The following is a 23,863-nucleotide window of genomic DNA, read 5'->3' as shown; positions in this document are numbered from 1 at the left end:
GTTTTTGGACGAGGCACGTACTTTAAGATTAAGGTTAATAATACTTTTTACCATTGTACAAAGATATGCTACAACTGATAATAACAATCATCATCATAAAAAAACTATATATAAAAGCATAGTAAGTAAAGGAAAGCACTAGGGGGAAACTGAATTCCCATATAAACCGGAAGTGAGATGTTTTTCTCTTCAATATGCCTTGATGCTGCCAAATTTGTTTTGCTAAGTGTCTTTAATTACTTTATAGACAATTTGCCTGAAAACTGGGGCAAAGTCGCTGCCCAAGAATGCAAAACGTCCACTTGCAGTTGACGTGCGTGGCTCAAAAACGTCCTTACTTGAGATCTCTATAAAACTTCACTTGGGTGCATATGATTAGGAAATCTGTATTTAGAATTTGAAATCTGGATTGCAGATTTTGTTATAAAACCCAAAATCCAAAAACAGATTTCCATACTGAGAAATCCATCCTCTAGGTAGATAGCAATAATATTAAGACAGTAAATAAAGTTGAATGGTGGTGAAGCCTCTCAGACTCATTTGTCACACTAAAATATTATGTTTTGGGGGGCCTGACAGTGCACAACATTCAATAGTATTCCTATAATTTTGATTTTATTAACTTATAAAAATTATTTTATTTTATATTCAGTCACAACTATGAACAGAAAACTAAGGATTGTGGACTCAGGAAGCTTCCAACATAAGCTGCAGCACTGCTCTTTCGATCTTTGATGTTTGTCACCTGTCATAATCAGTCTCCCCTACCTACTATGATTAAGAAATCCAAATTCAGATTTCTTGTTTTGGCAAAATATTTATCTGTAACCAGAGTTGCAAAATTGTTCTTGTAACCAATGTACAGAAAATCTAAGGACAGATTTCTTAGTGTTGAAATTGGCTGTTATTTTCAAACAATTTCCAATTTTTTATTGCTTTTAAAAGGAACTGATTTTAAGCAAAGCATGAAATGCAGACATTTTTTAAGACAGAGTACTTAGAACTATATCCTTGATTCTCTTATCTTGCTTTGTTCTTTAGCATGACTATGACAAAGAGTCTGTTAAGGACCACTGCCCAGCATTTAAGGAGGGCTGCCCTTATTCCAAGATTGCACAAGATCTCTTCTTAGAGGAACTGGAAAAGTGCCCCGAGTTCCAAAAGGGTTGCCCCTTCAAAGGTGCCGACAATGTGAAGGAGGTGCTGGAGGAACTTTCTAAGATGCCAGAATCAAAGCACCACACAGGTTCAGCACATGAGCAATTACTAAACATGCTAAAGGCTATCCATTCTGAGTCAAAAAGCTTGGAAGAAAAAGTTGGAGAATGCCCTGTTTTCCAAACAAAGGAAGGCTGCCCATTTAAGGATGCCAGCAAAGAAGGGAAGCCTCTGATAGAGCCACCTAGTGATGTCCTGGAAAATCTGACTGCCGATGACATCAGTAAGTTGAAGGAGAAGTGCCCTGCTTTTAAAGAAGGATGTCCATTTGCCAAGGTTGATAATGAAGCCCTGCTAGAAGAAATCAAAAAATGCCCCGAGTTCAAAGATGGTTGCGCCTTCAAGGATGCAAAATCAGTGGAAGAAATCCACAGCAAACTATCGCAGATGCCAAGCAGTGACAAGGACTGCCACCACAAAGAAGCTCTAGTTCAGGCCATGAAAGTTATTCACAGTGTCGGCAATGAGAAGGCTGATGAGTGTCCAGTGCTACAGAAGGAAGGGTGTCCGTTTAAAGCCGTTGAAAGTGAGGGAAAGCCGCTTGTAGAACCTGCAGAGGAAGTACTGCCAGCAGGTACTAAAAGAAAGTCCCGTGCCTCCAGTTCAGGCTGCCCTTTTTCAAAAGTGGGTAAGGAAGATGAAGAAGAAAAGGCGGGTGATGATAAGTAATCTCTTCTCCAAAAGCCATGCGAAAAAAGGAGTTTTTGTCCAATTTGTACTAAGAACTAAGAGAAGTAATCCACTAACAAATAAATACAGTGGCAAGGAATACAATCATGTTTCTAGTTGAGTTCTAAGATTTAATCACTTTTTAACTTTTATGTCACCACCCATGTAATAACATGTCATGAACCCCCCCCCCCCCAACCCCTACACTTAGATGACAAATAAAGTGAAAGGGCTAAAGAAAAAGTTTTGTAGTAACATGGTAACATGCTGAGGAGAAAAGTTAAATGAATCAATTAAATAAAAAGCATTTCTTCTAAGTTGTCTATGTTAATATGTTTCTTTTAAGTAGTAATCTATGTGTTCAGTACCAAGTTTTCCAAAGGAACAAGAAATTACTCTGTCCCAGGCAATCAGGTAGTGTGGACAGGGCAAAGAAAAGTGAGCCTGGAAAAAAAAACTCCATTGGGTTTTGGATGTCTCTCCATTTTGCATCACTACTGGCTTTTTCTGAACACCTGAGGAACAGTCTATTAGAAAAGCTCGTTTTGTCTATGTTTCTCCTAAACCTGGGTTGATTGCATTAGGGGAGGAGACTCATCTAGACAAGACAACATGGAGTCTTAACAAATTTAAGTATCAAATTGGTTAACTGTTGCCTCAAGTTACATAAGGGGAATTGTATAATGATATTACATTATACTTTATGATCTCATTTTCTTTAGACTACGAGTAGTCCCCTTTGTGTTCCGCTTGCTCACTCTACTATCCTTGAGAAAAAATGGGGGACTACTCATAGTCTAATTTTCTTGGACACAGAAGTCACAGGGGCGTAGCCGGGACTCCTCAAAGGGGGGGGGGGTCACAGAGGCTACTCACCAGACTGTCATGTCAACCTCCAAGAGCCGTTGACGAAAATACTTTACAAAAAAACATTTTAAAAAAGTGGGCTTTTCAACAATGGCTTCTACGGCCAAGATATTGTCATGGCGTTTTCGCTACCTGAATATTGTAGGTTGTTTGTGCAAAAGAAGGTCTACCAAGGGGGGGGGGGGGTCACAGGCACCCCAGGACCCCCCCCCCCCCCCACTAGCTATGCCCCTGTGTCAAACATACTTTGCTTTAATTAATCCATTAATTTGTCATTCGCTGTCAAGGTAATATGTTACAAATATAAATATAAAACACCTGAATGTATTGTTTGTGTATCTCAACCATTTCATAAAGCCCTGACTATGTTTCACTCCTTGTTCTCTTAAATCCTTGTACTTTTATAAGCTACATTCTTAAAAGGCTGCACTTCATTTGAGAACCTGTTACCGCTGTGTTCTAAAGTGGTACTGAGTGTTTTCATGCGCAAAAAGGGAAAAATACAGTTTTTAGGCTATCGAGTCCACATTTAGGTAGTGACAGTAAAAATCTGCCCCTTTTTGACCTTGGTTCAAAAGCCATACCCTTTATGAGGGGGGTGAATAGGGGTATGCAAATCTGCCGATCCACTATGGTTTATTAAATAAATCCCCCATTAAAATTTCGCCCTGAATCCGAGATGCGAAAAATATTTTTTTATTTCACGCAAAATCCAAAATCCGGGCCCAAAAAGTGAATGATGAATGAATCCGCAATCCGCTGCACTTGCAGGATCCGGAAATCCGTTAAAATCTTGTTTTGAATCCGAAATCCGGGCAAGACGGGCAAAGACATTTTCAAAATCCGCCGATCCGTTCGCCGATTCATCCTCCCTCTTTATGCGCTATCCCGCATAACAGGCGTTATTTTTTCGCGTTTTTCAGGCGAGCAAAGGAAAGCTCGCCAAAGCGAGAGGGTAGCGCCAGACACGCGCGACGGAGGCGGCCTTGCGCGTGTCTGGCGTTTCGCGCCTTCCCTCGCTCGCCTGAAACCTGAAAACGCGAAAAAAATAACGCCTGTTTTGCAGGCTATTTATGCATATGTTTTGCTTTAACTGAAATATTGTCAGGCTGAGAGTATGAGCAAAGCAATGCTTTTTGGGTAAAAGTCAAAAAAGAGTTAGTTCTGCCGGCGTGTCTAAAATGTTTTCCCGCTGGCACAAAACGCAAAAGAACTGGGACCTAAGGGGATGGTGGACTTGTCCCAGGCTTCCTCGCCAATTGGATTCCAAAATGGCGGATAAGTTAATACATGCAGTCCGCTTTGCACACTTTTTACAGAAAAATCTTCAATGCATATTCACCCCATGGAATTTATTTGACATGTAAACATGGACCCTCAAGATCCTGAAAGAGTTATACTGCATATCATAGTAATCGGATTTCATCATAAGCGAGGTTCAGAGGTAAGAGTAAGCAAACTAGAAGCAACATTTAAGTTTGCAACTGATAAAAGTTTCGAGTTACTGAAATAGTTTATTTAGATTTGCAAGAAAAGGCAGACAATTTTCATGATGGTATTATGAATTTAAATGTACTTTTTTAAAATATGAAACGTTCTTAAAAGTACGTCTTATAAAGAGCATTTTCATCTCACTCACTCAGGCCATTAAAAATAATCTCAAACTCTAAACAGCTATTTCATTAAGCCGCAGACTCTTGGTTTGTTCGTTTTATTTTTATTCTTTTTATTTGATTCCGCTTGTGTAGGTCGAGTTTTCATTTCCACCACTTGGAAATTCCCACAGCACCTTACTTCCTAGTGAATGGCAGTTTCTGCCATTTTTGGCTTTGCCGGATGGAGCCCACAACTGTGAACAAGGTAATTGTAGCCCCCACCCCCTGGGGTAGGGAGGGGGACACTCGAGGGAAGTTTGGGCGGAGGGGTGTGCCTTGGGCTCTGTTTAAGACAAAAGTTGCTCATTTTGCTTCCCTTATTTTGAGACCTTATTTTGTGAACCTTATTCATTTCGTTTTTGCATTGGGCTATGTGTACGGTGTTCGCTTACAAACCAAAGTTCGAGTGAATCAGGATACTTTTTGCATGATTATGAATTAACGCTCCAACCAATTCTTATGAAATTACAACACTAGTATAATTGCAATGTTTACTAAACTTTAGTGGCATTTATAGAGGTAGGAATGGCATAATTCCAAAATTATAACGCGAATTCACTTGTGTGTTGACCTCTCAAGCGTTACATTAACGGCGCTGAAATGTAAAATGTTGTGCACCGAGCAACTTACAGCCAAACTTTGTCCGGTTTTTTACTCAGTCCGACTTGCACATAAAACAAACACTTGCTTCCCATTTTTTCCAGCAGATTAGGAAAATTTTAGACATGTTCTTAGCATGAAAAATGATGACTTACCGTTGTCCAACATGGCGAACACAGAAACGAATGTTTGCTACAAAATCCTTCGTGTAGGATATTGTTTACTCGTTGTCACGCAAGAAAATGTCTTTTCAAGATGCACAACGACCAAAGAATATTTTTCTATAAGTCATTTACCTAATTTTTTTCTCACCGTACAAAACGAGTGTATTTTACTCTGTCTGAATGGCATGTCCAAGGCGGCCATCCCGGGAAGTAATACGGTGCACTTTTTCGGTGCACTAGTGCACCAAAGTGCACTTTTTCGGTGCACTGGTGCACCAAAGTGCACTGTCATTAGTATTTCGGTGCACTAGTGCACCGAATACTAAATAGCAAGTGCACTAGTGCACCGAAACAGTGCACTTCGGTTCACCATTTCGTACAACACATTTTCGACTTGTTTACTCTGCTGATCAGAGCTGATTAAACAACATCGTCCAAAAGTTAAAAACAAAACACGATGTGACTAGCGTTCTAGAGACTGAGAATTAGTGCACCGAACTCGGTGCACTAGTGCACCGAATTCAGTGCACTTGGTGCACCGAGTTCGGTGCACTTTTGCACTAAATTCGGTGCACTAGTGCACTGAATTCGGTGCACTTGGCCTATGTAACGCTTTTGGGAAGCAACACCGTACACATAGCCATTGAGAATTAAGCAAATTTTCAAGGGTGTATTGGATTAATAAATCAACAATAGTTGTCAGTAGTCCTCACATTAATATTGTTGAAATACTAATCTTGTCACTTCACACCGTTCCCAATTATGTTGATTCACATATAACCCATAATTTTGCAAAGGATGTGAGTATCAACATCAGTGATAGCCTCCCACGCAAACGCTCTTAGGGGTTCGTCGAATGATTGCGTGACGAACCCGTAAGAACGTCTGCGTGGGAGGCTACATCAGTGAAGGAGAGAAGGAGTACACTTGGGGAAAATTAATGTCAGATAAGTCGGTTTCAAGAGCAGGTTTAAAAGGACAAATCCTTAGTTTTGATTCAGTGTTTCAACAAAATTGATAACCATTGTATAGTTGACTCCCGATAACTCGAACCTTCAAGGGAAATTGAAAAAGGTTCGAGTTATCGGAAGCTCAAAAAAATAGCCGGGAGTAAGGAAAAAAACAGTTTTTACACCATTTAATTGTAGAAATGTCAAGTGAAAATTAAAAGATACCTCTAGATTATAAATCAGAACATAACATAACAAAACCTTGCTAAAATAGGGCATGCATTTTACTGTTTTGAGAAGTAAAGCTGTTTCACGTTAGATTTGTGACAAACAACATCAGCCTCTGGGAAATTATATACCTACAACACGTCAATGGGAAATTCAAAATTCAATGTTTGGGATGCCAGTAGACTGTTTTTTCCCAACTTTTAAGGGTTCAAAACATGGTTCGAGTTATCAAGGGTAAAATTATATGGAAATTATCTGACACTGAGGGGAAACAAAACCTACTTTGAGTTAGGGGAAGGTTCAAGTTATTGATGGCTCGAGCTACTGAGGGTAAAATTACAGTAAATGTATGACAGAAATCCGGGGGAAATCAATTTTGGTTCCAGTTAGCGAGGGTTCGAGTTATTGGGAGTCAAGTGTAGATTTGGATTGTAAAAAAATCTAAATAAGAATTACCAATCAAACACAAAAACCAGAGACAGACTTCGCGAAACAAGAATTAAAGGATTTTTCTTTTGTTGAATGTATTTTAATCAACAGATTTTGATTCAGAATCCTTTTTTTAGATTTTAAGTTTTTCAGGAATTAACCAAAAATCTGGATTTCCCAATCCAGTTCACTGTTAGATACATGGTTTGATGGAAAAATTGCTGTATATTTACAGTGTTCTTCTTATCAGGCAGTAACTGGTAAAATTTACCGCTTGAACCCAGACTTCTTACTGCCTGCAACAGCCTGAGATTTACTAAAATTAAAGAAGTACTTTCAGAAAATTTACAAGTTGTAATCCAATCTGATTTTCACATGCCACAAGGAAATGAATGAATATATGGAAAAGTACTAAAGTATACATTGTACACAGCTTTTCTTTTTATGGGCCAAGCATTTTGAAAAGGGAACATTGAAGACAGGGTAAAATTATTCGAATCAATCATCAATTGAAATTGTAGTGTAAAGGTAACAATGGCCGATTTGCGTAAAATAGGTCTTAAAATGAGGGAATGACATTTCAGAGAACTCAGCTTCTAAATTTCCCAGCAAGGGCAGGGCCATGTCCACTACCCTCCTGCCTCCAGGAAAGGGCACCTCTGGTGCATATTTTTTGGCTTACCAACTATGAATGGTCCCTTACCTACTGAGCTAAAATTTAGGGAGAACACTGTATTTATCTTATTCGATGCATCAATGCAATGTTTTGGTTTATTTATTAATAAAAGCACAGCAGAACTTAGCAGTCTGTTTTCCTATTATTTTTCAGACACATCCCTTTTTCATTTACCAAGTCGCAGCACTGCTATTCACGAACAATCCACTGTATTTGGGGTTTCCTGTTACAAACAGGTTGATAGCAAGGTTTGTTATGATTCTCTTTTATTGTTTACTTTGGCAGGACAAGTCAGTAAGGCACTTGACTGCAACGCAGGTTGTCACAGGTTTGATCTCCACAGCCAGACCAATACTCAGGGTCTTCATATAAATAGTGTCTTTTATTAGTACATTGACACTCTAATAAAGTATGTCTTATTATTACTATTACAGTCAAGCCAGGTCAAGCGTACCCCCCAAAATTCCTTTAATGAATTTATTATTCGAAAGTTGAGTCCGTTGGCAGTTGTAGATTTCAGATTCATCTCTACATTCTTGCATGCATAATGAGCCGTGAATTCACACGCGATTCAGTTACAGAATTTCTACCAGCTCAGTTTCCCTGAATTTGATGTAAATTTCTTCTAAGAATTTTAATTCATTCAAAGATTTTCAATCTGACCAAATACAGATAAGTTCTCGTAAAATAATTATTCACTGCTCATTACACATGCAGTAATTTCGATTTGAATTTGACACCAGGTACGGGAATGACTAACGGATTCATTTTTCAAATAATCAAGTCATTAATAGAATCTTGGGGGGTAGGCTTGACCTGTTTTCACTGTATTATTATTATTATTATTATTATTATTATTATCATCATCACCATCATCATCCTCCCCCTCCTCCTCCTCCTCCTCCTCCTCATCATTGTCTAGGGGACACCTTGAGAAACAGAGAAAACCCCTTGAACAGAGAGAAGAACCAAGGACATTAAGCGCAATCCACATTCACATTAAGCTCAATCCACATGGGATTCCCTACAAACAAAGTCCCCAGTGTTGTGGGCAGCAAAACTCCCAATAAGACTTGAAGACTTCTATGATTTATGGTGGTGGATTGGAAATAAACTATCACATTAATTAACCAAATTTGAACTATTTTTGTAAACTTTGCAGGATTTGAAAGCTAAGAATGATGATGTAACAAGAAGTACTGTTCAGAAAAGTGTTTGCATCTTGTCTTGTTTGGTAGGTTGTTGCATGTACTGATTATACTTAACATAATATAAACCCAAAAATACGAAGTAGTAAAAATTTCTGCTTGCTCAGTTAATCTTCTTAAATTTGTTATATGGTAAATGTCTTCATAGCGATTTGTATCTATCAATTAAATGCTGTGAGATATTTCAATCTGGCTGAATAGTGGGAAGGTGCAGTTTAATTAAATTACTCTCACTGCCATTATCCATGGAAGAAGGCAGATTTGATTTTGGTACTTGTAGCTAGTGGCAGACTAGCAGATTCAGTTTAAAAGTTAATCAATAATTCATTATTTAACAACTAAGCAATTTCTCACATGCTGAAAAAGGGACTGGTCTAAAAGCATGGCCTATGCGATTATACAATGTAGACCTAAAATACACTGAAATTAGATTATTTTTACAATAAAATAGTACTTGTGCCAATTTCTATAAACTTTAAGATGCTTCAAGTAATACTACTTCCACTGAAAATCTAGACTGCTTCAGATCTCAGTTAATTGTTATGTTTTGTGAAAAACAGCCACTTTATGGATATTTAAGAGAAAAGCTTCAAGTTGCAACAAGAGTGTATTTTGATGAGAAGGACTTCTCAAGAACAGGAATTTTAGAGGTATTTAAATAATTTACCTCTAATAATTATTATTATCAATAATTATTATTGCCTACATTGTCATACTAGTGTAACTTTGTGTACATACCACCATAAGCTACTGCCTATGAAGTCCCCCTGCAACTTATACATGTAAGCACTCCCACTTTCAAGCCCCCTAGTAATTGGCCCATCTACCTGTAAACAAAAAATTAGATCCAATAATATACCTGCCAACTTTTTCTGAGATATAAGCGTGAGATTTTTATCCTGGGAGTGCTGGGATTTTTGAAGATGACACGATCATTTCCAAAGATCCCCGAAGAAGTTCGAAGTCTTCCAAAGAATTCCGAAGTCTTCTGTAGTCTTCCGAAGACGTCCAAAGTCTGCGGAAGGCGAAGTTATCGAGTAAAAGGCTTATCCACAAAATCAGAGATCGCGAGGAAGGTATTATCATTTATTCATTTTACACATGGTTTTCGTTCCTTACATGGGTCTAAGTTAACATATTTTTGGAAATTGTGTCAAGCAAGACGGCAACTAGCCTGCGTAGAAAGCGTTTCCTCGCGAGGTTCATCTAGAAAGCCAGGACAAGATCAAAAAAAATTGAATGACGGGGGAGGGGGAGAGGAAAGAAGGAACCGCTTGCCCGCAAACCCCACAATTTTGAAAAACTGCGTTCGCCCACGAACGCAGCTTCTGATTTGCGCCCCGCAAACGTTCTTAGGGGTTTGTCAAAGACTGCGTGACGAACCCGTAAGAACGTCTGCGTGGGAGGCTAGGGGTTTGTGGGCAAACGTTTCCTCTTCTCCCCTCCCCCTCCCCCTTCAACCTTTTTTTTGCTTCCGCTCTAGCTTTCGCGCAATAACTCGACTGGAAACGCTTGCTACGCAGGCTAGACGACAACAACTCACATTTTTCAATCAGGCGTGAGAAATTGGCCCGCAAGCGTGAGCCGGCGTGAGATCGAAGTTTTCAACCCGCAGGCGTGAGAGTTGGCAGGTATACAATAATATAAGGTCCCCCAGATATAAGCTTCCTCTAGGATTCCTTTTCTTATTTCGGCTTATTATGACCCTTTGAAGCTCGATTAAAAACCCAAAGATGCAAAACATTTTATGACTGTTGTGGTTCAATTTTATCCTTGGTTTAAATTTTATTAATTATTCATTATCATACATTACCATACCCCAAAACAAAGGAAAATAGACAGGGTGCAAAGAAAGTCAGTTTTACAGCCTGCCATTCAGGCAAGCTGTAGCTAGCATGTACTAGCCCACAAGTCATTTTAACTTGCCCCAAAACCCTTTTTGATGAGCAGGATTGATTACAATCCTTCTGTAATTTGAATTCCCCAAAAAACAGCACTTACCCATCAGGCAAGTCAAGAACAAAAATCACTAGCCCGATGGCAAAATCCACTAGCCCCAGACTATCGGACACAACTTTCTTTGCATGCCGATAGAGTTTAAACCAAGGATAAAATTGAACCACAACACACATTTTGATCAGCACAGCTATGGCTTGCTTTGAAGCACTTTTTTTTATTCTAGTTTTAATAGCCCTCTTGGATGTAATCCTCTCTATTTATAAGACCTCCTAAAACCACTTATGAGGATAAATAGGGGGCAGTTTATGGTATTCATATTCTCTCCACTGGAGGAGGGACTTTTTAAACTAAACAACATTCATTGCATGCTTTCAGTGGTAGCAGTTTTTCCCCACCAGGGGACATTAACCTTAGAGTTTTTGTTTGAGGTACTATGGGAAGAAGATTAAAGATGGATCAAAGAAAAAAATTATGCATTAAGAGCTGACAAGTACAAATGAAGTAATCAATGCCACTGACTTGTCTTTCTTTTCCCAAGGAACTGTACAAAAATTTAAACATGTCTCTGTCACCAAGTCTAATGGAAGAGTCTTTGCTATTTGTTGGTAAGCTGAAAAAATATATATACACTGTACATTATTTTTCATTCTTGTGAGTACAAAATGTTTACTGATTGTAGTCTGCTGTGGAGCAATTTTCTGTACAGTGCAATAAACTCTACAGGACCTTAAAAATTGTGCAATTAATTCAGGTGTCCATTAATGCAGGTCCCTCATTGTGGAAAAATAGAGAGAGAAATGTTTTGTGTCCACTCTATAAAAGTTGTCCATGCAATGTAGGGTCTGCTTTATGCAGGTTTTTTTGGACAGAGTCTTCTGTTCTTATTATCTAGTGTATGCATGACAGTGGCTGAACTTTATTTTCTTCTTTTTCAGGTCTCTCAGTGGTTGAGTTAGTTAGGAAATTCAGACATAGGGTAAGTATCTACTGAAAAAATTTAACTCTGCTTTTCTCCTATCCTTTTCTAGACTGCAAGCAGTCTCTCTTTTGCTCAAAAAACAGCGACAGATCGAGCGCAATAATAGAAGTGTGCGAGTGGTGAAGCTGCAAGCTCCCGCATAACTTGCTGCTCACAGTGTCGCCGCTCACACACTTGCATTATCACACACACTGACACTGATTTTCAAGAGAAAGAGAGACTGTTCACAGTCTTACTCTTTTCCCTCTTTCTCTCTCTCAAGAAATGCAACTAACCACAAGATTTTGGATAAAATGGTGAATGCGTAAACACACTAAAATGATCCACTAAACAATGAGCATTGAGAGAAATAGCATGCTAGCATACAAGCAGTGTGTCACAAGTCATGCTTAAATTAAATTTTTCTTTTGTTTAAATCGCATGTGAATCTCAAAAGATCATTATTATGCAGTCTGGCACTGACCAGAATGGTGTGCTACAGAGAACTGAAAGTTGCACAGTAGCCTCTTAAAAAACCAAATGCTAATGAAACACAAAAATGAAATGCCATACATATTTCTTCAAAAAGGTACTTATAAGAAAAGTTGGCCATTTACTAGAGTTTCTGTTTTCACTGATTTACTGACAAGTTTTTTCAATGGGATTCTGGTAAATGGCCAATAAGTAAAGAGTAGCCTCTTAAATAGGGGGCCTCTTAACAAAGGTCCAACTGTACTTGAAAATTTTGGGAAAAAGAGAGGTGCTTAGTCAGAGGAGGGTGCTTATTCCAGGGCTGTACTTATGTGAAGGAGGATACTTAATTATGACAGTGTGGGCACTAGTGACATTCAGGTGTAGGGAAACACGGTATATTGAGGCAATCACCGACATATGTAAACAAGTACGTGAAGCCTGTGAAGAAGCTTTCCATGACAGTGGGGGTTGTCATGAAAAGTCATGTGCTAGCAGAAGGCAAAAGGAAAAAGGTTTTAAGGCTTGTTTATAGTGGAAGGTGCACTTAGCTTATCCAGCTAGCTTACAGCCACTCCACTCAAATACTTAGAAACAAATAATTCAAAATAATACAACATAACAGCATTTAAAACCCCAACTGGCAGGAGGCAACCAGTTGGCTATTTACAAGTGTGGCCGAGGATTTGAACTTGGGACAACTGAGAACAAATCCAACCAGTGGCCAGAGCGGGACTCGAACCTGGAACTGCCAGATTGTCAGTCTGATGCGCTGACCACTCGGCCACGCTGCATCTTTGTAAAGGAGATGCAAGCAAGAGGGAGGGAAAAGAAAAGAGAAAGTAATAATAATTGACAGGACTTCATTTTCTTACCAATAGTATTTCACTTTGCCCAGCGAAGTGTGAATAAAAATCCTACAGTAATCATTGCAAGCTCTAGCTCATTTCCTTCACCCTTTTGCTTTGCTTCTTGCACATTCTTTTGCGGGCTTCCTTCACTTGACACTCAAAACGGAGAGTTTGCAAGCAATCATGTTAGAAACTCACTCTGTGGGATTTTTGCTTTTCAGGTTTTAATTCTATTTAAATTACTTCTATTAGAGAAAAAGGTATGACAGTTACCATGAACTTGCCAAGTTTGAAAGTGAAAGGTCTTAAGTGAGCAAAGATATACATACACAAAGTTGCAAAAATTTACAGACGTTTGTATGGTTGTGGGAAAGTTCGTGTCCCCCATCATACAAACATCTCTAAAATTTTGTGACTTTGAGAAGTTATATCTTCGTTAGGTTTCAACAAATCAATTTCGAACTTGGCAATTTTATTAATTTAAAGGCGCTTTTTCCAGCGGAGTAGACAGATTTTTCTTAACTTGCCAAGGAAAAAAGTTGAAAAAAACCGTGGAAAGGTTTATTTCTCAGAATTCGATGTAATGAGATTTTATCTTTTTCACTGTGAACATTGTCAGACTAGTATATTTATCTTTTTATAAGTTGGATTATTTCCTGTTTCTACTACTCTCATACCCCAGTAACCTGTAATGAGGCGTTCTGTTTTTTTATTCGGGAAGCACGAAATTCAACGGACAAGCAGGTCCTTTTCCACCTCTCACCTCCTAAAGAAAAAAGGAAGAAGGACCGCCTGATCTTAGGTTAATGCCCTACTTTCTGTCAATTTAGGTTATATTTCATGGATTTCCTGTTGGCAGTCTATGTACTCAGCTTCTCTCACTAGTATCTCTATTTCCTAGTAAGTATGCTATAATAATCTTACGTTTCTTTCACGTCTCCTTGGCGTGATTTTAAAAACTGAATGCTGTCAGACGTCCCGGGGGTACTCCCTATAATAGTCTATACAGGGAGGCTCCACCCTAAAGGGGTACCTTTTTCAGGCTTTAGGTATATTAAAGGGAGGTAATTTCACTAACTGAAGTATATGAAAAGGTTGGGGAAATCTGTCATTTTGGTAGATAAAAAAACGCCCAACAGGGCTGACAGATGCATTTTATGGCGGTCAAAAAGTTAAGGAAACGTTCTGGTTTTCTGATTTATTAAATATTTCAAAGACAGTGCATTTACAGCAGTTAAAAGGATGCAAAGTTCTAAACTTGGTTTGTGAAAAGAGGACCAGTTGTCAATAGAAGGTACACGAAATAGGTACCTTTTTCGTGAAAAAATGGGATATAAAAGGATAAGGGTTTGGACCTCGGGGCAGAGCCTCCCCGTATAAAACTTTGTTGAGACCCCCCCTCCCCCCCCGGCCGGGTACGTCACACGTCAATAAGAAATCATGGAACTGTATCCACATCCAATGAGGGATGGGCGCCAGCTTTGGTCATGAAGCAGATGTTACTTTGTTATAACTCACCTGAACAGTAATTTCAATATGGCGTATATGATTTTTCTTGTAATAGCCTGGAAGTAATGCCTGCAAGCAACTTCTCTGCTGGGCAGGGGTGGGTGGGTGAAAAACGCCCCTCTCGTTCTTTTCCTTCCCCTACCCTTGTGCACTGCTCCTTGTCCCTGCTCATAAGCTAGTCCCGGGATCTTGATTTTTATTATAGATATGAAGTTCTTGAAGTTTAGGGCAAGAGAACTGCGTTTCTGAGACCTGAAAATGGTTTTTTTGCGTTTTTACATTATCCTTCTATTCAACAGTCTATATCCTACTTTTGATATTAAAATAACAACTTCCTGTTTGGATTCTTTTTCCTAGAAATGATTCAAAATGGCTTGGTGTATGCAACCCCAAAGGAAAGTGTGCTGGACAAGACAGAAAATGTATGCTAAACGCCCCCCTCACCCCACACCCCACCCCCCACCCGTTGACCTGAAGAAACTTAAAATGGTATCCCGGGATCACCTCTAGTTTGCAAGTTGCTTTATGCAGTCACAGGGGTCTAATCAATCTGTTTTATGTACCGTTCATATACAGTAGTTTCCTCAAGCTACAATTTCGTAAATAAGATCAGCCCGTTATTTCAAACAATCACCATGTGGAATCCCTTAACTTAATTTACCTAATTCCAGTGGTAATCGAGGATTCACAGTTCCACATTCCTATGTTCACTTTTGGAGATGCGGTTGTAGGTGAATGTTACCAATTAGGAAACCCCAAACGTTATTTACCTCACACTGATTTTACCTTTTATTGCGTTCAGTTGAATTGTTGGTGCGAGTAGATTAAATGGAGTCTAGCCGTGTGAAAAGATTTGAGTTCGTCATTGACTGAGCCTCTCCTTTTCTTAGAACACTTCTGTCTGTCTTTTTTACAGGATATTTACCTTCCACTACATGTACAAGAATCCGAAGATTTTGCAGTGGACATTTTTGGATTCCCTTTAGCAATTTTTACAAAGGTTATTTTCATATTCTCCTGTATTTCGTAGTACATTGTGTATATGTTCATCCGTAGTTAGTTAGACTGCTTGCAGTCCGCCTTTTCTCTTAAAATCCGTCTAGTTCTTGATCTCATCCAGCACGATTGCAAACCACGACGTTATTATATAGGGATCAAGACGAGACGAGATCTTATTTTTTCTTCTCGGGCTTTAACGCCCTTGTTTCTCGCGGCAAGCGGCTTCGCCGTTCGCGTGCTTAGGTTTTGCGTGTAGTAACTTTGCAAAGAAAAATAACGGACTGCTCGCAGTCTAGTAGTTAGTAGAAGAGTCTTGCAAAGCTAGCAAACATCAAAGGTTAAAGCCATGGTGCTGCAGTTTATGTTGGAAGCTCCCTGACCGTGCATAATCCTTTGCTTTTGATTCACACATTGTGACTGAACAAATTTATCCTGGAAAGTTTGTATCGGTCAATTTGTTAAAAAATGATAGGAATATTGTTGTTTGACATTCTGCGCTGGTCAGGTGCAAAAAAGCGAACACATATCTACAGCAAAGAAAGTCTGGCGAATCAGTTTAATTCCAAAAATAATGGCCCAGTTTTGTTATTGAAGACTATCTTTAGGCATTGAAACTGTTTCCTGACAGCCCTCTGTTTCTACGAAATGCAAGGATGAACATGAATAGACTTCTTTAACCTGTATGTTTTGTTTTCTCAATACAGGTCATGTGATAATACTCTATAGAACTGTTTCTTTCAAATTTCGTTTTATTCACTTGCATATGTACGCATAATTTATGAAAAGACAGAGGGCCAAGTTCCCCTGGGACCTCTACTGAGAAACAAAACATACATGCGGAGGTCTACTTAAAGAGGTCTATTTAAAAAAACAGTTCTTTCAAGTTTTAGTGAAGTCTGGAAAAATAATCAAAGATTATAATGGTTAGTGCTCCCTGATACAATTTTTTTATATATCCGATTTATAACTCCATAGAGAGTTTTCACTCACGTGGCCAGCAACTACATGTATACAAATTTATTGGAACAAAAGAAAACGTTTACATAAGAAAAGAGTTCGACTTGCACGAGTTTGGTTTGGAACACCAATATGGCCGCCGTTTCATTGTTTTGGAACACCAATATGGCTGCTGTGACGTCATGTGAATACGCCCTCGAACATTTACAGCAACATCCTCGTGTAATAGCCCATTTAACTTTGGTTCATCCAATGTACATCGTAAGCATGAAATTTAAGGATGTATAAGTGGTAAAAATACTTACGAAGAAAAACGTTTTGTAATATAATTATTAAAGCCTTAAATTCTCCTCCAATAACAGTCGTCGTTTAGCCAAACGGGAAACATTCGAACAAGCCAGGCAAGTAAACATCATCAAAACCAACTTTTACAAGGAGAAGTCACTGTAAAACTATAGGCTCCGTCAACGCGATTTGATATAGTCTTATGCAAACACTGAGAGAAACTAATTTTGTCACAATATTTTTTTTCAGAACTCAATATTTCATCCATATTTATCTTTACAACAAATGGAACTATTGAAAAGCCCCCAAGTTCGCAGCTTTCTGGTTGGAGCATCAAATTATTTGTACAGAAGACAGAAGGGGTTATCAGAAGTTTTAGTTGATGTGAGTACGAAAAGTCATGTTTTATCTGCCGCTTTGCACTTGCAGAGGAAAACGTACCCAGACGTTTTTCAACTTTCTGAAGTGGTGGAGAGTTAATTGTAATTTTAATGGGGCATTTACAGTGCAGATCACTGCACTATATTTTTACATCTTTTTAATATTACATCTCAAAAATGTTTGACAACTGAACCAATAAAACTTCTACTATAACCGATTTTCTCAGGTCTAAAGCAGAAGTACATTAGCTCTCCTTGTCGCTAGTTTCCTTTCTTTCTCCATTTGGCACCCGTTATCTTTGTTCCCACTCCTACATGGTCAATACATAGCATCAGCTAGTGGTTCTCCTTGTTTTCCCGCGTGCCTGGCAAAGTTCCCGGGCTTGGCACCCGGCGCTGCCTGTATTAGAGAGCTTTAGCAACGACGAGGGCGACGGCAATGAGAACGTCAAAAAAAGTAGTAGGTAAAAAAGCAAAGACGAATTTTTCCCCCTCTTTCTAAAATTTAAAGGAGAAATTTAAAGAAATAAATAATAATTTAAAGAAATAAACTCTAGAGAAATTTGCCTACATTTGACAATTTCAGCGAACTGGAATAAACGCAACAAAGTGTGAAAAAACGCCAATTGGACGTTTCGCTGCCGTCGTCAGTGTCGATGCTAAAGTTCCCTATTCTCTCTCCACGCTATCGTCGTTAAGGACGACTGATACTATGAGAAAGTGGTGTTGACTTCAGAAGCTTGGCAGATTCGTACTTTCATACACGACTAGCGCCCCTTAAACCACAGCCTTCCCGGAGCGTGATGTGAACGCATTATTTACGAACGTCCTCGCGGCAAAAAGCAACTTGCCAGCTCAATAGACGTGGACAAGAAAAGACGTTCGCAGCCATACACGCTAACATAAATTTTCCAATTAAAATGATCGAGAACCTGAGGCAACCAAGAGAAATTTGTTATGTTCGCTTGGGACAAAAAAGACAATTTTTACCATCAAGGTTTCAGTCAAATGGTCGCCGGGGTGTCCTGTGGACGCCCAGTTCTGGAAGAAAAAAATTTTTAAAATGCGTCTTGGTTTTCTCTCTTGTTCGAGAATTAAGTTGAACGCTTACTTAGAACTCACTGGCCAAAACCATACCTGCCATTTATCTCATTAAAATCACTTTAAAAGAAATAACTTAAGAATTAAAACGTAACAAACGACAGACAAAGTGTAAACGTAATTTTTGCTCCTTCCAATAGCTTGAGAGTGGCGCCGTCGAAATTAATGATCCAGAACTAAATGAACAGCTTTCGCTGTCCACGGCTGATCTGAGATTTGCAGATTACGTCATTCAACACGTCAATGATTACGTTGAAAAAGGCGAACAAGAAGCAGGTAAGTCATGAACCCGTTTACTGCCGGCGATAGCCAAAGTGAAAAAAGGTCAACAAAATTTCCAAATCTCACTTTATAAAATGCTAAACAAGAGATAGTACCATGTGAAAGTACTGCAGAGGTTTCGCTTGAATTTCTCATACCTTAGGATTATGTCCACAGACGTAAAGGATAGAACTATGTACTGAATAAGTAGTACCATGTGAAAATACTGTCCAACAGATTTCTTTTTAATGGTCACACTGTAGGATTATGTTCTCACACTGAAAAGTAAGAACTACCTTGTACAGCTTAATAATCAGTACCATAAGAAATTACTGCTCAGTAACTTTCATTTGAATAGTTAACACTTAAACGTTTCATCCACAGACTCAAAAGGTAGATCCACCTTGTACAGCATAATAAACAGTACCACAAGAAAATACTGCTCAGTAGCTTTCATTTAAATGGTCACACCGCACAATTTTTGTCCAGACACAAAAGTTAGACCCACCTTGTACAACATAATAAACAGTACCACAGAAAAGTACTGCTTAGAAGCTTTCATTTGGATGGTCACACCGCACAATTTTTGTCCACAGACTCAAAAGTTAGAACCACCTTGCAAAACTCCATTATTCACTGTGGGAGTAAAACGGCTAAGGTTGATTACGGTAGGTCTGAGTAGATACTAGAACCTATAGAGCAGAGAACACGCCCGTCACCAAACGGGGGCCTTGTCAACACCTTGCGCATGCACACAGCCAGATTACTAAGGTAGTGGCAGGCATGGTCAGCTCTTGTATACGCAGTGTTTGGGCTGACCAGGATGTCATAGGGTTGTGTTGGCTGTGTGTTTTTGATAGTCATAAGTTTTGGCGGGCAAAGATGACGCGGAAACCTGGTAACTGAATTCGCGCAGGAAAGTAACCTTTCAGCCTTTAGAATTGTTAGAATGTGATCCATGTTTTTTCTTTTGTTCACCAGGATGGGATGGAAGCGATGAGTGGATACGAGCTCAATTTAAGATGTATCTCATGTCTTTGCTGTCCACCATACAACACACAGGTTTGTCAGCGTCAAGAAATTATTCCTTTTTTTTTCTGCAGTCGCTTCTACAAATATACTCACGCGCTATAAAGGCGTTCTTGGCTTGGCCAGCCCCCTTCGTAGACGCTACGGTTTCTTCACGCGTTCCACACTGAAGCTGCCGTTTGCTTTTATTTTGTGTTGATGAGCTCAAGTTTTACTAGAAAATCTTGCGCCAGCTTGACAAATTAGGGGGAGAGGGGTGGGAGCTAAAAGACTCTCCCGCGCTAGGTTGTTGTAAAACATAACTAGAACGCCTTGAATTATCTCCCAATTATTGCTGTTTCTACCAGTTGTCTTAATTGTAAGCTTTGCGACAGTTTTCTGTGGTAAAGCAAGACTATAGCGCAGTAGACCTGAAAAAAACACTTTGCGTTAAAGGTTTGGTCTTCTACAAAGCCGTGATCTCTGAGAGTGTCATAGTAATCGCTCTAAAAATCAGCATTTTGAGGAATGACAAAGAATCTCAGTGCTATAGATACTGGGAATCTTTTAGTGAAGAACCTTTTTTCAGTTTTTTGCTGGATTACCCAACTTTTTTTATTTTTTATCTTTTTTTCATAACAAGTAAACAGGGATGCAATTCGAAGTAAACTTATACTTCTCGTTTCGCAGACGGCAAAGGGATGACAAACTACAATGAGCAGTTTGTGGATGCCTGGAAACAAACTACCAACTATCAAGTGTGGCGAGGGAAAGAGCATGCTGGAATCGACGATGTTCACGCAGGGTAAACACGTGATATTTCGTAAAAATACATTGTTTATTGCAAGCTATGAAAACCGTTGAAGTTTTTAAACATTATTATTATTATTATTATTTTTGTTTGTAGACATCCATTTCAAGGCCAGTTAGGGTTGTCTGATTTAAAGATTCGGCTGGCCAGGTAGGTGGAGGTTCTTGTGGCTGTCGCGAATGTATCCTTAGTATCGTTTGTCGTTAAGTTAATGTTTCTGTCACGGTGACGCGATAAACGCTAGTAGAAAGAGTAGTTGTGAACATGAGGACGACAATTACTCCGCACATCGTACTACTGAACATCTCAGGTAGACCTACTAATGCCGTATTCACAGCAATCCGAAAAAATCTATAAAGCATATTTTTCCTTCGATTTGGTTCTTCCCTCCACCTTAACTAGGCCATCACCACCCTGGATACAACAAAATTCTCCCCAAAACTGGAGAAAATAGTTTGCCAAGTTGAGAACACTACAAGGGGGTTGCTGTAGACAAGAGGTGGTCAAAAAAGGCAAATTGCTGTGGTTTTGCTTTTAAAAGCGTATTCATGCGGTTGACAAGCTCTTGATTCTTTTTCAATTCAAAAATAATTTTCCGATGAAACCGAAGCAGCGCAGACATGACCTAACTGCTGGCGATTTCCTTAATGTTTTTGACAAGCTGTATTTTATCATTGTTGTCTGTTTGTTTTGATATGTTCTTTTTTCTCTGTGTTTATAACTGACCAAATTATTCTTGTGTGTTGTTTAGCGTTATGCAAGATGTGACCACGAACACAGAGAGAGGGCGCAGAATTGGTCAGGCTGTGGCAAGCACAGGGAAGGCAGTTGGTAAGTCCGTATTATTCCTCTGACTTTTAAATAGAAGTCAGGGGTCAAAGGTTTTGGAAATTCTACAATGTTCCATTTTGAGGTGTAGTGTAAAGAGATGGTTTCGTGTGTGCTGGATGTTTCTTTTCCTATCAATTGTGTCGAAAGTTAATCCGCAAATGCTTCTGTTTTGCATTGCTACGCCTGGTGATTGACTAAAAAAATCCCCACCAGCTGCTCAACCAATCAGAAGTTAAACCAACTGTAACTTGGTAGCACGCGTTTTCCCGCCCTTGTCGACGGCTGCCTTTACTTTTCTCCGAGATCTGATTGCTTCATTTGATTATAAGAGCGTATTGTGATTGGCCACGGTGTAATCACGGCTTCAATTAGAAACCGCTCCTTCCATGGTCACAAATTCATTCCTTTTCTATCGCAGGTGGTGCCATTAACAGTGCACGCTCTTTGGTAACGTCATGGCTCTCAGAACTTACGCAATCAACTTCAGAACAAAACGCTCAGGAGGAAAATAAAATTGCTACAGAGACTGAGGAGAAAACAGAAGAATAATTTCCCGATAATGAATTATTATGAACATATTGCTGTTGCTAGTATACCAAAAAAAGTCTTGTTTTTTTTTATCGGTGAAAAAAAGGCCAAAATACGGTCAGTGCGTACTTGGCAGGACTGACTAAAAAGCAAAGGAAGGACGCTATAAATAGTCCATCCACATTAGACCACTTTCGCTTGTTTTGTTGGTTTTGCATTGCACTAGGAGGTCATGCGATGTCTTCAGGGAATTTGCCCTTTGTATTTTCATTAATTATTTCTACGTATGCGCGTGAATAAGACGAACTTTAAAGGAGTAACACTGTTCTTTCAGAGTAACATCGCTTAGCTTTTAACTGGAAAATAAACAAACCATACGAAAGTGGCCTCTCCTGGGAGACCACCCTAGGAATAGAGCCTCCTTTTGTCTTCTTGATCGTGGAAGAGAAAAGAAGGCTCTACCTGAACCGCGTCAAGCCTTAAGTGGAGTCGCCGCAGCCCAAACTTCTGGTCTGGACTAGTCAATCTTGTTTTCTCTCGTCAAACTGATTTTTCCAGTGCGAGCTTTCTTTTATTGATAAAGGGGTGGTTATAACTTAAGCCCGCTGTACCAAGCAGAGCACGTTTATTAGGCCTGGGTTCGAAACTGTATCCTAGCAACATCTAGCGAATTCGCCACTTGCGCCACTTCCCATCATGCACCTTATTTGGCCCCCAAAGTTTTGCATAACCTTTGTTTTTCATTTCTCCTGGGTATTACAGCCGTACCAAGAGAAATGAAAAACAAAGGTTAGGCAAAATTTGGGGGGGTGGGGGGGGGGGGGCGAATAAGCATTATCGGAGATGTGCAAGTGGCGAATGCTCAATACAGATCTTACTCGATTCATACAGGATCTTCAAGCGGGGATCTAGAATAAATACTGACCGATTTCCTACTTCTAGGGAAGTCTAGGGGCATGCTACACCGGGAAATTGTTTGGATTTTAACTCCCTAAAGTCCCCTTTTCCTTGGTTTCTGAGTCATTCAGACAAGATATTTACTGACTGTCCAAACTATTTTCCAGATTTCAACTTGCAAAGTTTAAAGTTTTTTTACTAACAATATATTTATTACGAAAAATCTGACCGATTTCCGTTCAACGGTGGAAACCGGTATGGATCCGCGCCTGGTCTTTAAAGCTCTGCTGCCGGGCAGGATGTGGGGAGACCGTCTGGGCAAAACTGAAAAGTATTTGCAGATAATTGACTTAAGAAAAATACAATTTATCTCTGTGTTATCATGCTTAAAAAACCTTTTTCATACTAAGACAAATAGAGACTTCCGGTGGTTTTTTAAAAGTGCCCGTATATCAGCATTATTTATTAGGTTATTCCATTCTTGGATGCTTTGCCATTGATTTATCCTGGCACAAATAAAATAATGATAATAATAATAATAATAATAAAATAAATCACAACAAATTATACGACTTCTTCACATGAGTGATAAATAGTAATTAAGCTGTGCAGTGTCTGTAAATAGAATCATAGCAATTGTAGAAATTCTTGGGCCGAACTTTTCAAAGAGCGATCATCAGGAGCCAGTTGATCAGAAGGTGGATAACGCTAATCACAGGATAACTCTCCATTCAGTGGTTAACGCAGTTATTTCCCTAATACTTATCCGCTGTATGGTAATTTATGAGGTCCCGGTTGTTTCAACGTTGGATAGCTCTATCCACTAGACTGCGAGCAGTCTCTCTTTTTCTTCAGATTTAGTAAGGGGAGTGCACGCGCGCGAGAAAAGAGGACTCCCCGTCTCGAGCCTTCAGTCACGCGCGTGGTCATTTGCGTGTCTCGGGCGTTTTGCTCGACGGACCAAGAAAAAAGAGAGACTGCTCGTAGTCTATCTATCCACCGACGGATAAATCACTATTCAGCGGATGAGTATTAGGGAAGCCAATTGCGTGTTCCATTTTGTGAACACAGCCTTTTGAACAGCCGAGCGAGGGCAAACCGCAGCAACCCGTATCCGCGACTTTTCAGCATCATGTCTGAAATTCAATGGTAATCTTCGGCGGCAGACTTTTAAACCGTAAAGATCTTTTTCATTCAAATGACCTGAAACCGGCTAAAAAGACATTTATAACTTATGAGTCAAGTAACTCTGGATTTGTGATGATCGCTCTAAGAACAACCGGCTGTGTACTGCAATAAATAGACTAAATATAGAGTGACTTTTAAGGTTAACATAAATAACTCCCTTAAATTAACTCGTCACTGACATAAAGTAAAAGTGAAACTAGATTTT

The 23,863-nt window shown here is 39.3% G+C and overlaps 2 protein-coding genes across 4 annotated transcripts in view; both read left to right on the top strand.

The window, feature by feature from the left end:
- Positions 1-2,204, top strand: part of LOC140931224 (uncharacterized) — a 13,341-nt gene extending 11,137 nt beyond the window's left edge. For both annotated transcript variants that reach the window (XM_073380992.1, XM_073380990.1), the window contains exon 2: positions 1,042-2,204. In XM_073380992.1, the coding sequence (XP_073237093.1) occupies positions 1,042-1,887 (846 nt within the window). In that variant the 3' untranslated portion in view covers positions 1,888-2,204. The remainder of the gene's footprint in view (positions 1-1,041) is intronic.
- A 1,833-nt stretch (positions 2,205-4,037) lies between these two features.
- LOC140929799 (late secretory pathway protein AVL9 homolog) lies at positions 4,038-21,981 on the top strand. Of its 2 annotated transcripts, XM_073379501.1 has the most exons (18): positions 4,038-4,198; positions 4,503-4,614; positions 7,610-7,704; positions 8,619-8,690; positions 9,225-9,314; positions 11,162-11,228; positions 11,559-11,599; positions 13,125-13,163; positions 13,734-13,803; positions 14,770-14,834; positions 15,329-15,412; positions 16,903-17,037; positions 18,275-18,410; positions 19,377-19,457; positions 20,094-20,208; positions 20,311-20,364; positions 20,966-21,045; positions 21,464-21,980. In XM_073379501.1, the coding sequence occupies exons 1-18, from the start codon at positions 4,124-4,126 to the stop codon at positions 21,592-21,594; spliced, it is 1,542 nt and encodes a 513-aa protein (XP_073235602.1). In that variant the 5' UTR covers positions 4,038-4,123; the 3' UTR covers positions 21,595-21,980. The 2 variants fall into 2 exon arrangements, with proteins under 2 accessions (XP_073235602.1, XP_073235603.1); XM_073379502.1 differs by lacking the exon at positions 9,225-9,314 and having other exon boundaries at positions 21,464-21,981.
- The last annotated feature ends 1,882 nt before the right edge of the window (positions 21,982-23,863 follow it).

The sequence above is a fragment of the Porites lutea genome, chromosome 3 (genome assembly GCF_958299795.1).
Source record: "Porites lutea chromosome 3, jaPorLute2.1, whole genome shotgun sequence".
Taxonomy (NCBI): Eukaryota; Metazoa; Cnidaria; class Anthozoa; order Scleractinia; family Poritidae; genus Porites; species Porites lutea.
This window is presented reverse-complemented; position numbering and strand designations above follow the sequence as displayed.